The 13,189-nt window shown below is 31.1% G+C and overlaps 3 protein-coding genes across 13 annotated transcripts in view; 2 read left to right on the top strand and 1 right to left on the bottom strand.

Moving 5' to 3' along the window:
- Nucleotides 1–827, top strand: part of LOC148235114 (protein quick-to-court-like) — a 32,344-nt gene extending 31,517 nt beyond the window's left edge. For 3 of the 8 annotated variants that reach the window (XM_088186525.1, XM_088186524.1, XM_088186523.1), the window contains exon 6: nucleotides 39–826. In XM_088186525.1, the coding sequence (XP_088042651.1) occupies nucleotides 39–242 (204 nt within the window). In that variant the 3' untranslated portion in view covers nucleotides 243–826. Of the gene's footprint in view, nucleotides 1–38 lie in introns of all 8 variants that reach the window. The other 5 variants (XM_088186528.1, XM_088186526.1, XM_088186527.1 and 2 more) reach the window with 4 other exon arrangements.
- Nucleotides 828–2,671: 1,844 nt separating this feature from the next.
- Nucleotides 2,672–5,136, bottom strand: RpL11 (ribosomal protein L11). The gene is made up of 5 exons (XM_088186577.1): nucleotides 5,110–5,136; nucleotides 4,799–4,945; nucleotides 3,475–3,624; nucleotides 3,087–3,234; nucleotides 2,672–2,852 (listed from the first exon to the last, which is right to left on the bottom strand). Exons 1-5 carry the CDS (start codon nucleotides 5,113–5,115, stop codon nucleotides 2,719–2,721), a joined length of 585 nt encoding a protein of 194 aa, XP_088042703.1. The 5' UTR covers nucleotides 5,116–5,136; the 3' UTR covers nucleotides 2,672–2,718.
- Nucleotides 5,137–6,285: 1,149 nt separating this feature from the next.
- Nucleotides 6,286–11,116, top strand: LOC148235112 (dynein regulatory complex protein 1). Of its 4 annotated transcripts, XM_088186508.1 has the most exons (15): nucleotides 6,286–6,421; nucleotides 7,513–7,751; nucleotides 7,816–8,015; nucleotides 8,075–8,310; nucleotides 8,378–8,584; nucleotides 8,655–8,822; nucleotides 9,175–9,387; nucleotides 9,451–9,646; nucleotides 9,726–9,829; nucleotides 9,928–10,053; nucleotides 10,116–10,220; nucleotides 10,281–10,335; nucleotides 10,461–10,614; nucleotides 10,678–10,838; nucleotides 10,906–11,116. In XM_088186508.1, exons 2-15 carry the CDS (start codon nucleotides 7,594–7,596, stop codon nucleotides 11,043–11,045), a joined length of 2,223 nt encoding a protein of 740 aa, XP_088042634.1. In that variant the 5' UTR covers nucleotides 6,286–6,421; nucleotides 7,513–7,593; the 3' UTR covers nucleotides 11,046–11,116. The 4 variants fall into 4 exon arrangements, with proteins under 4 accessions (XP_088042634.1, XP_088042633.1, XP_088042635.1 ...); XM_088186507.1 differs by lacking the exon at nucleotides 6,286–6,421 and having other exon boundaries at nucleotides 7,447–7,751; XM_088186509.1 differs by lacking the exons at nucleotides 6,286–6,421; nucleotides 10,116–10,220; nucleotides 10,281–10,335; ... (1 more) ...; nucleotides 10,678–10,838; nucleotides 10,906–11,116 and having other exon boundaries at nucleotides 7,447–7,751; nucleotides 9,895–10,037.
- The last annotated feature ends 2,073 nt before the right edge of the window (nucleotides 11,117–13,189 follow it).

Genomic DNA, 13,189 nt, shown 5'->3' with positions numbered 1-13,189 from the left:
CTTTATTTGTATATTTATGTTGTCGTTGCTATTTTCAGGCTATGTACAAGCGTATCGTGGAAGCGCAGGCAGGATCCAGAAGAAGCGTAGACCCGGAAGTGACGTTGCAGTTCCTGAAATCCGCCATCTATTATTTTTTGACCGATAAAGAGAACCACCAAGGCCATCTTACTGCCATCGAGAGCATACTCGGTTTCTCAGAGTCTGAAAGGCAGAACATCGAACGCGCCAGAACAAACTGAAAAATTGTTCTGGCGCATTGAACGCTTTCGCTCGTCGCCGTCACAATAGTCGTACTCGTTAGAATCGTTGAGCTTAGACAAAAAATTATACGAATGCTTTAAAATTTAAAAACTTTCCAGCCATTTTTGTATAGAATCTTGCAGTAAGTCACACGATACCTCAATAATTGAACAGAGCATTATAAATCACAATAATTTAGCACTATTAAGCAAATATATAAAGTAGATTTGTGTAATAAAAATATTGATTAGACAAATTTTGAAAGCTGACAATATTTTCGTTATTTTATATATTGCACGTTTTGAAATTATTTTAGCGATTCTATAAACTGTACGTTTATTCACATAGTATTTTTTTACAACGATACAATTTTTTGATGATTGTGATGTAGAACGTTTTTCTTATTTTTTAAATGGACAAAGGCATTGTGATATGTTGGCGAATTAAAAAATGTTTAAGAATTGTTTGATGTGTGTATATATTATATAATATTAAATACGATTGTCGGAAGTGTGATGCCGATATCGGCGACCTATTTATTGTATAAATTAGGAAATAAATTAATAAAAAAATATTTTACCAACTTATTATTTTTCATCCTTAGTATGTTGAACTTAACTTTAAAGTCAATTTTTGTCACATGAAAGAAAAAAGCAAATGACATTTGAATTAACATATTCTCGCTTCAAACACATTTGTTCCAACAATAACTTCAGAGCTATACTGAGAATTCATTAAATTTAAGAACTCAACTGGATAACAGCTGGTTGAAAAACTGGTGAATTAGGGCCATTTAACTTAATAGATAAACTGGAGAAACAGTAAAATTAAACAATAAATTTTACAAAAAAGTAACAGAAAATACTTAGATATGTACGTACAAAAGATTTGTATAGCAAACCATATATTTGGGCAAAAATAAAACTGTAAAATGTGCTCATTCATTGGATCAAGGATTGAACTGCCAGTAAGAAACAACTTTAAAGCCAATATGGATGTTAAAGTTTTTAGGTGCTCGACGGTGTTAAATCACATTATCTTGGTGGCCAGTTGCCCACCCTCCCCCCTGCAATTTGACCAGAAAAATGCATGTCATTCAATGAAATCGAAATATTAAAAAAACAACCACTGACTGGCCAACTTTTGCCGCTCCACCCTGGAAAAACAAATTACGTCACTGATTCTAAACCAGAAATTCTCAGACTATCCCTAAAAACAGTATCAATTCTATCCCGAAAATATTTTTTTTAAATATATCATTTCAGTGAAATTATCGGTAGATATATATTTTTACCAGTGAAAATATAATTTATCTGGCCGGTGTTAGTAAAATTATATTATTTCAACTTTTCCATATGTAGATACATTTACGTACTTAACAGTAATTTTTTACATGCGATGTATAAATGTTACAGTGAAGTTATATTTTCACTAGTGAAGTCCAAATACATTTTCACCAGTATATATACATACTATATATATTTCTACTAACGAAAATATGACTTCAATTAAATGGTCGCCTTTGTGTTTTTAGTGAAATTATATTTTCGCTAGTGAGGTCCAAATACGATTTTTCCAGTATATATAGATATTTCTGCTAGCGAAAATATAATTTAACTGGTAAGCGCTAGTGAAATTATATGCTGCTCTAAAATGTCTATGAAACTATCTTACACTTGAGAAACATCCATTTTGTTCAAACCTAAACCTAAGATAATGAGAATTTTAAAACTAACAAAGTCCAAAATATTTCTCTTGGGGGAAAATAAGCGAAAAAAGTAGACAGACGTTGCATCTTGCATATAGCTCCTTAGTTATTAGATATATTAGTTTTAAAAATATGATAGCTATCCTTATGGATATTACTACGGACTTTTTGTATGAGTATCGGTATATTAAAATCGAATTTTGGTCAATAGGACGCAAAAACAATTATCACTTCTCAGAAGTCAAAAGCAAGGCGACGGCACGATTTTATTGCTTTTAACTTGGATTGATAAACAGAGATGCCCCCTTGAATGTGGCCAGAAAAATGCATGTCATTAAATGAAAAATACTACGAATCTTCATGAATTCGAAATAATAAAAAATAATCACTGATTGGCTAACTTTTACCCCCTCTGGAAGAAGTTGAAACAACATCCCTGCATTTGACACTTGGAACGTGCGTGATTATTGACAGCTGTCTGATTTACGGTGCTGCTAACATATTAAACTCGAATTGGATCATCTTGCCAATTCTACAAGAATATATTCAACCAGTACAATTAGGTCTAAAACAAGCAATAAGAAATACATAAAGGAGAAATTGTAATATAATACAAAAATATATAGGTATTTTACACTAAAATCAAAACTGAATAGCAATGTTATTATAGGATAATTATTTAAAGGTATGATGCAGAAATGGGAATAATAATACGATCAATTCAATTTTATGTTTTATTGTATAATAAAATAATCCTATCAAGTAATTCACTTCTTAGCGGATTTAGAAAGAATTACTCCATCGTATCTCTGTTGGAACCATTTCATCGCGTCTTCTTTTGTAAGTCGGTGGGGGAATCCAACCTTGCCGCATTTTCGCTTTCTGTGAGCGACGTTGAATCCTAAAAAGAGAAATAATTCAAAATTAAAAACGATATATATATATATATAAAAAAATAATCCAAATAAAAAATAGTGTATCTCATTTTGAGTAATCCACCGAGCCAAGTAAGATGAGCGGAAGTTGCATAGAGATTTAATATAGCACATTAATCAGACAATATCACAATATAAAAATGATATATTAAATAAAATAATATGCACAATAGTAAAAACACATATGAATGTAAAATTACCAGGTCGTCCCAACACGACGTAGAAATCGAGACCATAGATACCGATGGAAGGATCGTATTTGATTCCAAGATCGATGTGTTCTTGGATACCGAATCCAAAGTTTCCGGTGTCTGAGAAGTTATCTTTTCTCAACTCGTATTCCCGTACCTGTAAATAAAAGAGTAAGTTGTACTATATATTATAAATACAATTTTTGATAGTGTATTTTTAGAAAATATGTTGTTGTATCTCATGTTGAGTAATCCACCGAGCCAATTAACAGATGAGCGGAAGTTGCATAGAGAATTAATATTGCATATTTGGTACTAAAGATGTCCATATTGAAGGAAGGACATCCTTGAACAAAGAATATGCGCAAACGTGTGTGAAACATAGATAAATGTATACCTTGAGACCTCTCTCGAGGATTTCTTCGGCTTTGACGCCCCTGACTGTGCAGTGGACGGCAATTTTTTCATTACGTCTGATACCGAAGGATCGGACAGTGTATCTCGCTTTGGAGAACACGGGCTGTTGACCAGTCAACTGCTCCAATACCTGAAAATTAAAAAAATTAGCATGACATTTCACCACCAAGACAAATTCAATTTTTCTAGTAATATTAAATATCTAATACATATAATTCAGTAATATTTTTTATATTGTTTTATACTTCTTTTTTATATTTTAAATAAATAAAAAATAAGCTTTCTGATAATCAATTTAGAGCGAATAATTATTTTGTCGAGTAAAAATTGTAACGCAAAGAAGAATTTTAGAAAGGCTAAAAGAGAAATAATGAGATCATAACTTCCGATCTATCAATCCAATGAACCTATAGCTCTGTAGAACAAGTCCAAGTGATATCTTTCAGTAATATGGAAATACTAAGACATGGTTTGATAACTTTCATTTCAAAGATCAAGAGCGAGTGCTACTCTCAGAATCTCAATGCTCAAAGACACTCTTTAACAACACACGTAAAAGTGAAACTTATAGATTCAATGGACCAGGAAACGCATTTGAATGCAGCCATGAAACAAAACAATAAGATCACTGGAGAGCTTTAATATTCTGGATGCATCGAATATTATTCAGTTGTGGACCAATCTCTACAACAGAACCATAACAGTAATATAAGTGGCCGCTCTCATTTACAAGTTAACACTGAACATTTAGTGGAGCTGTTGAACTTTCATTAGGAAGATCTCTCACTTAGCAATAATAAAAAAATTCATAAGCAAAACGACATTGAGAAAACTCAAGTCATAGCAAACTGAAGGCTTCAATCCATATGAAAATGAGCGGCAATTGTTCGACAAAGCATTAAAAAATAATCGCCTCATGGAGCTAAAACTAATTAAGTATAATTAGGGCATAATTGTTTTATTTTGATTATTAGATCCGATTGTCAATAACTAAATTTGATCTTTATTATGGAATTATATAAACTAAATTCATTTTCAGGGGATGACTACACATTATTCAATCATATTTTGACTGAAACGAAAAAGTAGTGACTGTATGTGTATGATACACTTTAACCTTATTATCGTATTACATTGCTAGTTCACTTCAATCTCATGCTACCTAATATACAAAAGGTTAACCTATAAATAACGTCAACGCGATGTTTTGACTAGGTTCCCTATGACTTTTTAAGCTCTATACTAAAATATGAACTACCAATATACATTTTACCAGTTATGAAATAGAAAATGTGGATAAATACCTTGGCGGCACGGGTGAGCCTGTCACCAGACTCTCCGACGCAAATGTTCAAGCAGAGCTTGCGGATGTGCAGATTGCGCATAACATTCTTGGAGTTGTCTTTAAGGGTCACCTTTTTCTTGGACGCCACCACTATGGGTACCGTGGGCTGCAAAACAACATTTCGTCGTCAGCGGATGACAGCGGCGCGGACGAGTCGCCGAGGCGAGGGCTCGCGGCCGGAGTCTCGCCGACGGAGACTTCGGACGCGGCTCCGCTCCTCTGTGCGGCTCGATGTGGTCGGATGAAAAATTTTTTGACGTTAGTACTCACCGCCATCGTGCTAGCCGGTAAAAGAAGGCTGAGGAAGGTCTTAACGCGCGTAGTCGCGTCCTACAGCGAAGGTTGATGGATGACTCGATGTAACGAGCGAATGTTTAAGTTTAAAATAAAATTATTTATAGTATAAAAATAAATTATTTTAATTAAATTAAGAAATACAATTAAAAAATAATAAAATATTTTAAACAAACCTTTCTGGTATAAGAGAAAAATATATTTTTTGCATATATTTATATAACTATATTTAATTAAGGAGACTAGAATCTGTAAATTTAATACACGTTTGTTTAATAATTAAAGATTTAATCTCAGTACTATTTACAAATGAAATTTCAAACTTTTGTTCTGGGAACAAATTATTTTATTTTAAAAAATGTAAGGGCGGTTTGTAATATTATAACATTTTACATATGAATTATGAGTTATACTAAAAATAGCTTTTATAACATTTTGATTGCTTATACATATATCTTCGAATTAATTAAGAATATTTCTAAATTGTCTAATTATATGAAATTTGCGCGCCACATAAAAATAAACCTCTACGCTTTCGTTGTGGAAAAAGTAGTAGTAGTAATTGTCGAGACACCGAAATATTTTTAATCGAGCGTAAAACGAGACCATGCTATGCCACTTTGTCATTGTTCATTGTTCATCAAACGCATTTCTTACTCAGACCCGATGACGTCAAGCGCGTGCAGCTTTTTTAACGCTCGCAATAAAACCCAATACATATTTGTTTTTACATTTTTCTTTACAAATAATAATATTAAAAAATAAGCGATCAAAAACATTCAAACCTAAAAACTTAAAATAAAACATACATCTATAAACATATAAGATACAAAAATAATAATTTAAAAAAAATCTAAGTTTGACACATGGCTCTGTGACAAGCAAAACACTAAAGGCCTTGTCAAACAGAGAGCGAAGCGAAGGCGTGGCGAGGCGTTTTTATTTTATAACATGCCTCGGAACGCTACGCGTTTGCTTTTCTGTGTGACGAGACTCGAAGGACTCTGTGTATTACAAAATAAAAACGCCTCGCCACGCCTTCGCTTCGCTCTCTGTTTGGATAGGCCTTTAAGGCTCGGGCACACAGAGAGCGATCTGTCGCGGCGGGAAGGGATATCTGACCGCGGCGACAGGCGATCTGGTTGTATTATGCGATGTTGCATCAGTTCTGTCGGACAGAACATAACTTAAACGGGATAACAATTTTAATATTCCCCTTTTAGGGACGGTGATGATGGCGGGTGGCAATGAGACACAGATTGAGCCGCTGCAGTAGTATATTTATTTGGTGATTACGGTTTGTTTACATTACAAAATGGGGCGGACGCGCGACGACACGCGTCCGAACTCTTACAAGCTTGCCGGTAGAGAGAGAAAAACCGCCACGCAATGCCACTCCAGCGCCGACCAGTTTTAGCCATAACAAATCTATATTGGCCCCTATACCCTTCATCGCTGAAGTGTTCTAAAATCGAAGCTGTTGTTTTCTTAGAATTGGTTCAAAATCATTATAATAAGTTATAGCTAGTAGTAGATTCTTCTGGAGTTACCATTAAGAAATAAACTGTTATTGCATTTTTTCAAATCATTATACATTTCTTGATACTGCCCGCAAATGATTTTTAAATCTCGCAGAAATTTAACATTATTTTCCTAACCGCGTTAAAGTGAGCCCATGTACAGTGGCGTAGCCAGGATTTTGTAAATGAGGGGGGGTTTTGTTAAAAAAAAAGGTAAGATAGTTTTTGTAATTTATATTTAATTAACATAAAATTATCGGCTGCGCTCCGCCAAGGAGGTGGGTCCAGACCCCCCGGAACCCCCACCCCCCTATCGCTACGCCACTACCCCTGTATACCGGGTACCGCATAAATCAAGGTATGGATGTAATTGTTAAATTTATTGTGAAAAAATTCCGAAATGATCTTTTTATTTTTAGTGTCCTTCTTTGATATTTTCAAAGCCTGGTCACCTTGCATTATTTAATAAGCGAGACTAAGCAAAGCTAGTTAGATCAAAGCAAATCTGTTAAATTTGAAATTGCACACAATGATTTTTAGGATAGATGTATACCATTTCAATTTCAGTTAAGAAGACTACCGTATAAATTTCAACAATCAGCTAGATAGTAGGTAATATTTATAATTAAGTAAGAATATTTTATTTCACCGGAAATTTTGGTAAATGTCGATTGATGTGTAAGTTTTGAGACGAAAAAAAGACAAGCCAAAATTTTTGTAAAGTTCGATAAGAAACCTTGGATGTAGTTTTTTAACCTTTATTTTTTTAGTAACCTTTTTGTTCTTCGAGTATGCAGAAAATATAAATAAAAAATATTTATTTGATCCTAGCTTTTTTTAAATAAAAATGAATGTATAGTATTTCAGATTTTTGTAACTAGCCAAACAGTTTGCTTAGTTACCAAACGACCAGTAATTATCAAGCGGATTCAACCTAACAATGTTTAGAACGAGCGTTGAAAACATTGGGTCTCCATCTGATTCGGATGAAAATGAGTCCAAAGAGAGAAAAGAGCCGAAAACCTCATCAACGAATCCCAAAGAAAGAATAACAGCCAGAACTATCAGGATTACTAAGAGAAAAGAATGTATAACACGGTAACTAACCAGCAATATTATAGTTTAATCTTGAATAATATTTATTTTATGTACTATATTTTAGACAAGAAACTTTAATCGCTGGTAGATTCGAAGAGCTAGATGAAGAAGAACCGATTGGAATCGTTGAAAAACAAGTAGCAGAATGCACGGCTCTTTTAGAACATATGCTACATGACGGTGACGAAAATGTTACTAACGTACGAGTGGCTAACGATGCAAGAGAGATAGCTAGAAGATTCACTGAAGCTCAAAAGAAAAGAGGTTCTTTTAAAAATATGTATTAAAAATTATAGATACTTTTTAACTAATTTTTATTTTAGAATTGTTAGTGAAATTGGAAGATGAGGCTAAGCTGGCTCAAGAAAAGTTTAATGAAATATCATCAAGATGGAACATTATTCTCGAATTAAACGAACCACTCAATATTGAAAGTGAGATCAATTCACAAAAAGAACGTTGTCAAGATTTATTATTGCAAAAGAATGCAATCATTGAAGATTTGAAGCAAGAGTTGGTCGAAGCTGATAAATTGTTTTATAAAGATTTAGATAAGCAGGTATGTTATTAAAATATAATAATATATATTTTTGATCTGAAGAAATATGATCAGATATATTTTACAGTTGAACGATGTTAAAGAATTGGGAGAAAGAATCGATTCACAAGTGATATTGATGAAAAATGCCTATCGATCGCAGTTGGAGTTGATCGAATATTCGATTGAAATAGACAGAGCGAATACCATCAATAAAAACGAAAAATATTGGAATGATCTGTATTTGCAGAGAGATAGCGATGAAGTTGAAAATACTGAAAAGAAATTACTTAAAGTACTATATAAAATATTATTTTATATTTAATCTGAAGTTTTATTTAATAATTAATGATTTGTAACTATAGATTTCAGAGTTTAAGAAAAATATGGAGAACTTGATGCTTGAGCATAAAGAAAAGTACAGAGCGACAAAAATTCAGCTGGAGAATGAGATTCAGATGTTACAGAGAGAGTTGCAGGAGTTGAAGGCTTCGTGTTTAATCAATACAGAAAAGATGGATTATACTTTTTATGTATGTTTGTAATTTTTAATATATTTTTATTGCACCTATTTCGGTTTCCCAAGAAAAATCTTTAGGGATTACAAAGTTCTAGGTTATTTTTCAGTGAGAATAAGTGTGCACATGCTTACATTTTATTAAGAGTATTGGTTATTTAATTCAATGGTTTGCTAGATATACTGCAAAGATGTGATAATTTTGAAGTCATGGAAAATGCAAGTCTGTCTTTAATGGCGATAAATAAGTGGATAAACCAAAGTCAAAAAACTATTTTTTTTTAATTGCAAATAAATTCCAAAAGCTTTATAAAGATCCATCATGTTGACTATGTAATCTATTCCAATAATATATTACTTACATACAGCTATTGAGAAGACGAGAAGAAGAGAACGCTTCAGTTAAATCACAGCAAAAGCGCAGATTAAATAAAATGCAAGACGCTATATGCGAATTGAAATCTAAGATCAAAGAGATGGATAAAAGTGGTTGCATGGAAAAGAACAAAGCACAAGGAGAAATAAATAAAATACAATCCTCTTTGTGTGATCTTCAAAGAAAAGACGACTATTTTGCAATGGTGATTTTTAAAGTTGTACTTCTAAATTATTTAGCAGCATTACTGAAATAGTACATTTTTTAGGCCAACGATAGAAAGTATCAGCAAGTTTGGAAGATGAACAAAGATAAAGCAAAGATTCTGGTTAAGAAAATCAATCAGATCGATAAAATAATTCACGAAGAAGTTTTGGGTATTGATTGGACTCCTCCAAAATTGAATCTCTTAAATCAATCTGATCTTCCGTCGTTTAAGAATGCAACGTCGATTGATAGTAAAAGTATCTATTTATATTTTTATAATTACTCTAATAAAATAATTATTAAATTGGATATATATAGATAACTGTTTATTTTGAGATTCTAAAATGGACAAGAGAGCTAGTAATACAGAGTCGGAATCGAGTAGTAGCTCTAGTGAAAATATGCAGTGCGAAATGGTCGATGAATATGGAGAAAAACTGGTATTAATATGGAGAATTAATTAATGCCTTATATGCAAAATTTCTACGTTTTATTTTAAAGATAGTTTTTACTTAATTAATAATTCTGGACGTGATAGACTGGACATATGTTGCAATTAATCGCAAACAGCACTGAATTTTTGATTGAAGACCGTCTTTGGACACTCTTGGAAAAGCATCAAACCGATTCAGTAAATTTGTGTAAAATTGATAATATATTCAACGTAAGTATCATCAATGTTAATAAAATAAATTTATTTTGTAATATGTTTATGGCTATTTTAAGGCATTAAACATTACATCGGAGAATGATGTTGAGATGATTAAAAAATACTTTATTAAATACGCATATTGTAAAGAATGTAATAAAAAGGACACTGAAAAGGATAAGGTCAGGAATTAAATTAACTAGCAATTGATTTATAAAATTAACGATTTATTAATATTGCAGCAAACACAAGATGATAATGAAGTTGTTGTTGAGGATTTGGAAGAACAAGTACATGGTATGTTGTCTCAGATATCATTATACCCGTTGGCAAGAATTACGAATCAATGAGCTGTTCAAGCACAATTATATTTCTAGTTGTATTAAAGAAGATTTAAGTTTATTAATTTATTTACATTACAGATGGAAATTTTATAATAAATGAGGAAAAATCTACAAAAGATAAAATCAGCATTGCTTTAAATTCTCAATGTGAAAATGGTCATCCTTTAGTAATGGATCCGAGTTATACATTGGATGCATTACAAGACTTTATAGCAAAATTTAAAATAAAAAAGTATGCTAAATTATTTATAGTGACCATAAATACATAATATATAAAACTCTGAATTAATCGTAGAGAGGCTGTTGAAGATAAGCCAGTGATAGTATCGAGAAATTTATCGTTAAAAGACGTCACTCAATATTGGCATAAATACAAAGAAGCATTTCCACAACAGAAAGAAAAGATGTGGGATAATCTCACAGTAGGATTGACCAAATATTTACCAATATTGCAGGGTTTGTAATAACTTCATTTTTAATAGATATCTGAGGCCTAGTATTGAATTGAAATGTTTTATTTTAGAGAGACACAAGTTGAACGAGTCAGTAATTCAACTTCGTAAGCAGAATTCAGAACTGAAGAATCTTTTGAGAGGACACGCTCCATCCAGAGAAGTGCCAAAGCAGAAATATCTCGCTCCTTTAAACACACCGTTCGAATAAATCTCTTTTAATAAAAATCATTGAAGTCAAACTATTTAAAATTATTAATTACATAATAAATGTAGATAAAATTAAATATAATTTTTATTGTGTGTTGATACTTATTTTTAATAATTCAGGATATAAAGGTTGAGTTACATAACAATATAAATTAAAAACCATATTTGTTTATAGCCAATTCATGGCACATTTATTATCTCCACTACATGGCAACTCTATAAGAATCATGTTGTTATTTTATATTTGTTAAGTTATTTTTATCTCATTGTTTTTTAATTATTTTTGTTTTATAAATAATTTGTTTTCAGTTCCAAAATAACACATATCTATTAGCTAGATACATGGCACTGAAAATATTTATTTTCGTTTTTTTCTATATAAAAGATGGTCAGTTTTGTAAAACTAAACAATGATTACACAAATCACTACACATAATATAAAATAAATTTGTTAATTTCACATATGCAATATATATAAATATGTGTTATGTATGTGTTGTATTTGTATGTATATATATATATATATATATAATATATATATATCCCTATGTAAAATTACTACTTTTGTTCAAAAAACAATATTTAGCGAATATAAATTTAAATCACAAAGCAACAACACTAAAACTATTCATATAAATGTATACGCAGAGAAGATATCATTCAATTTGTAAGTCAACTATTACATATCACAAAATCAATATGGTAAAAATGGTTTTTAGGTAATTTATTGCACAGTCACCGAATAGAAAGGAATACAAAATTTATAAGTGACCCGCGAGCAATTAATGCAATATATATACAAATATGTAGTTTTTATACAAATATAAATGCACTTTGAAAATTTGTTAACACTTTAACAACTCACTGGTTTAGAAAATTTAATATATAGAATATTAAAAAAATAAACACTTGATAAACTTATATAAAATATATATAAAGTAACTACGTACATCAATGTCATCTTAGAGGAAACAAACACCGCTCGCATATAAATGCGCTTTTTTCATACAACTAACATAAATAAAATAATTTTACATGGCACATGACAAGATCTCTTGCATTTACATGCAACTTACAAATTGAATGAATATGGAACATAATCAATATTATATACGCAATGAATATAATATATATATATACAATAAAATCTTTTAATTTTAGTAAATAAAGTTTATAATAACGTAACTACTGTTACAACGTAATAAAGAATTTAAATTATAGCGTTCAATTCGACCAAATTGTTTCGTATAAATATAAACGTATGTATATAAAAAAACAAATATCCGCATTAAAGTTGAAGTTGGAAAAAAATTGAGATAAAACGATTCTATATATCAAACTTTAATTACGATATTTGTTCCGTTCGGTATATATAATTTACAATATACATATACAAAACATTTCAATTTAGAAATTGAGGTAGTGACTACTTAATTTTTGTCAATTTTGTTTTAAAATCACTTCGAATCAAGTCGATGAGTAGGGCCAATAGTTTTGAACACATCATACTCACTATTTTAAAAAATATAGTTCCTGTTCGATATAACTAACGATTTTGTTATAACTATTTTTTTTCATTTTGAACGAAAGCGAAAGATGTAAATTAAAAATATTTACAACTCAAAGATGAATTAGATCAACGGTGATGTAATCTAAATTAAAGAAACGCTAGGACCGACAATGTTAGTTTAATCACTAATTAAAACGACTAGTAAAAGGAAAAGTAAAGAAGCGACACGTGTTTATCTCTCGTAAGCTAAACCTGATGATGGGGACTCTAATCCCAGATATGTTTGTTTCATCGCTATATACTTCATAAACTATAAAGCGTGATCGAATAAAAGAAATGAGATATATACTAAAATAATAAAAATACATAAGTACGACAGTGATAATGAAGCTGTAGGAACGTCAATTTTTCAGAGCTCCATAAAACTTTATTACCCAAGCGTGTTATTTTAAGTAACTATAATATTTTTAAAATAACGCGCGTAAAACGTTTTACAAAATAAATTTTGATGTTTGTAATTTTTTTTATACAATGGTGACAACGCTAAAACCACATAGTGGTATTTAATTTCACTGGTTAATTATACTTTGTTTTAAATACACGAGTGTCATACATCGACCAGTATTTTCGTTATT

The sequence above is a fragment of the Plectrocnemia conspersa genome, unplaced genomic scaffold (genome assembly GCF_051122295.1).
Source record: "Plectrocnemia conspersa isolate PC_06_02 unplaced genomic scaffold, ASM5112229v1 ptg000005l, whole genome shotgun sequence".
NCBI lineage: Eukaryota > Metazoa > Arthropoda > Insecta > Trichoptera > Polycentropodidae > Plectrocnemia > Plectrocnemia conspersa.
This window is presented reverse-complemented; position numbering and strand designations above follow the sequence as displayed.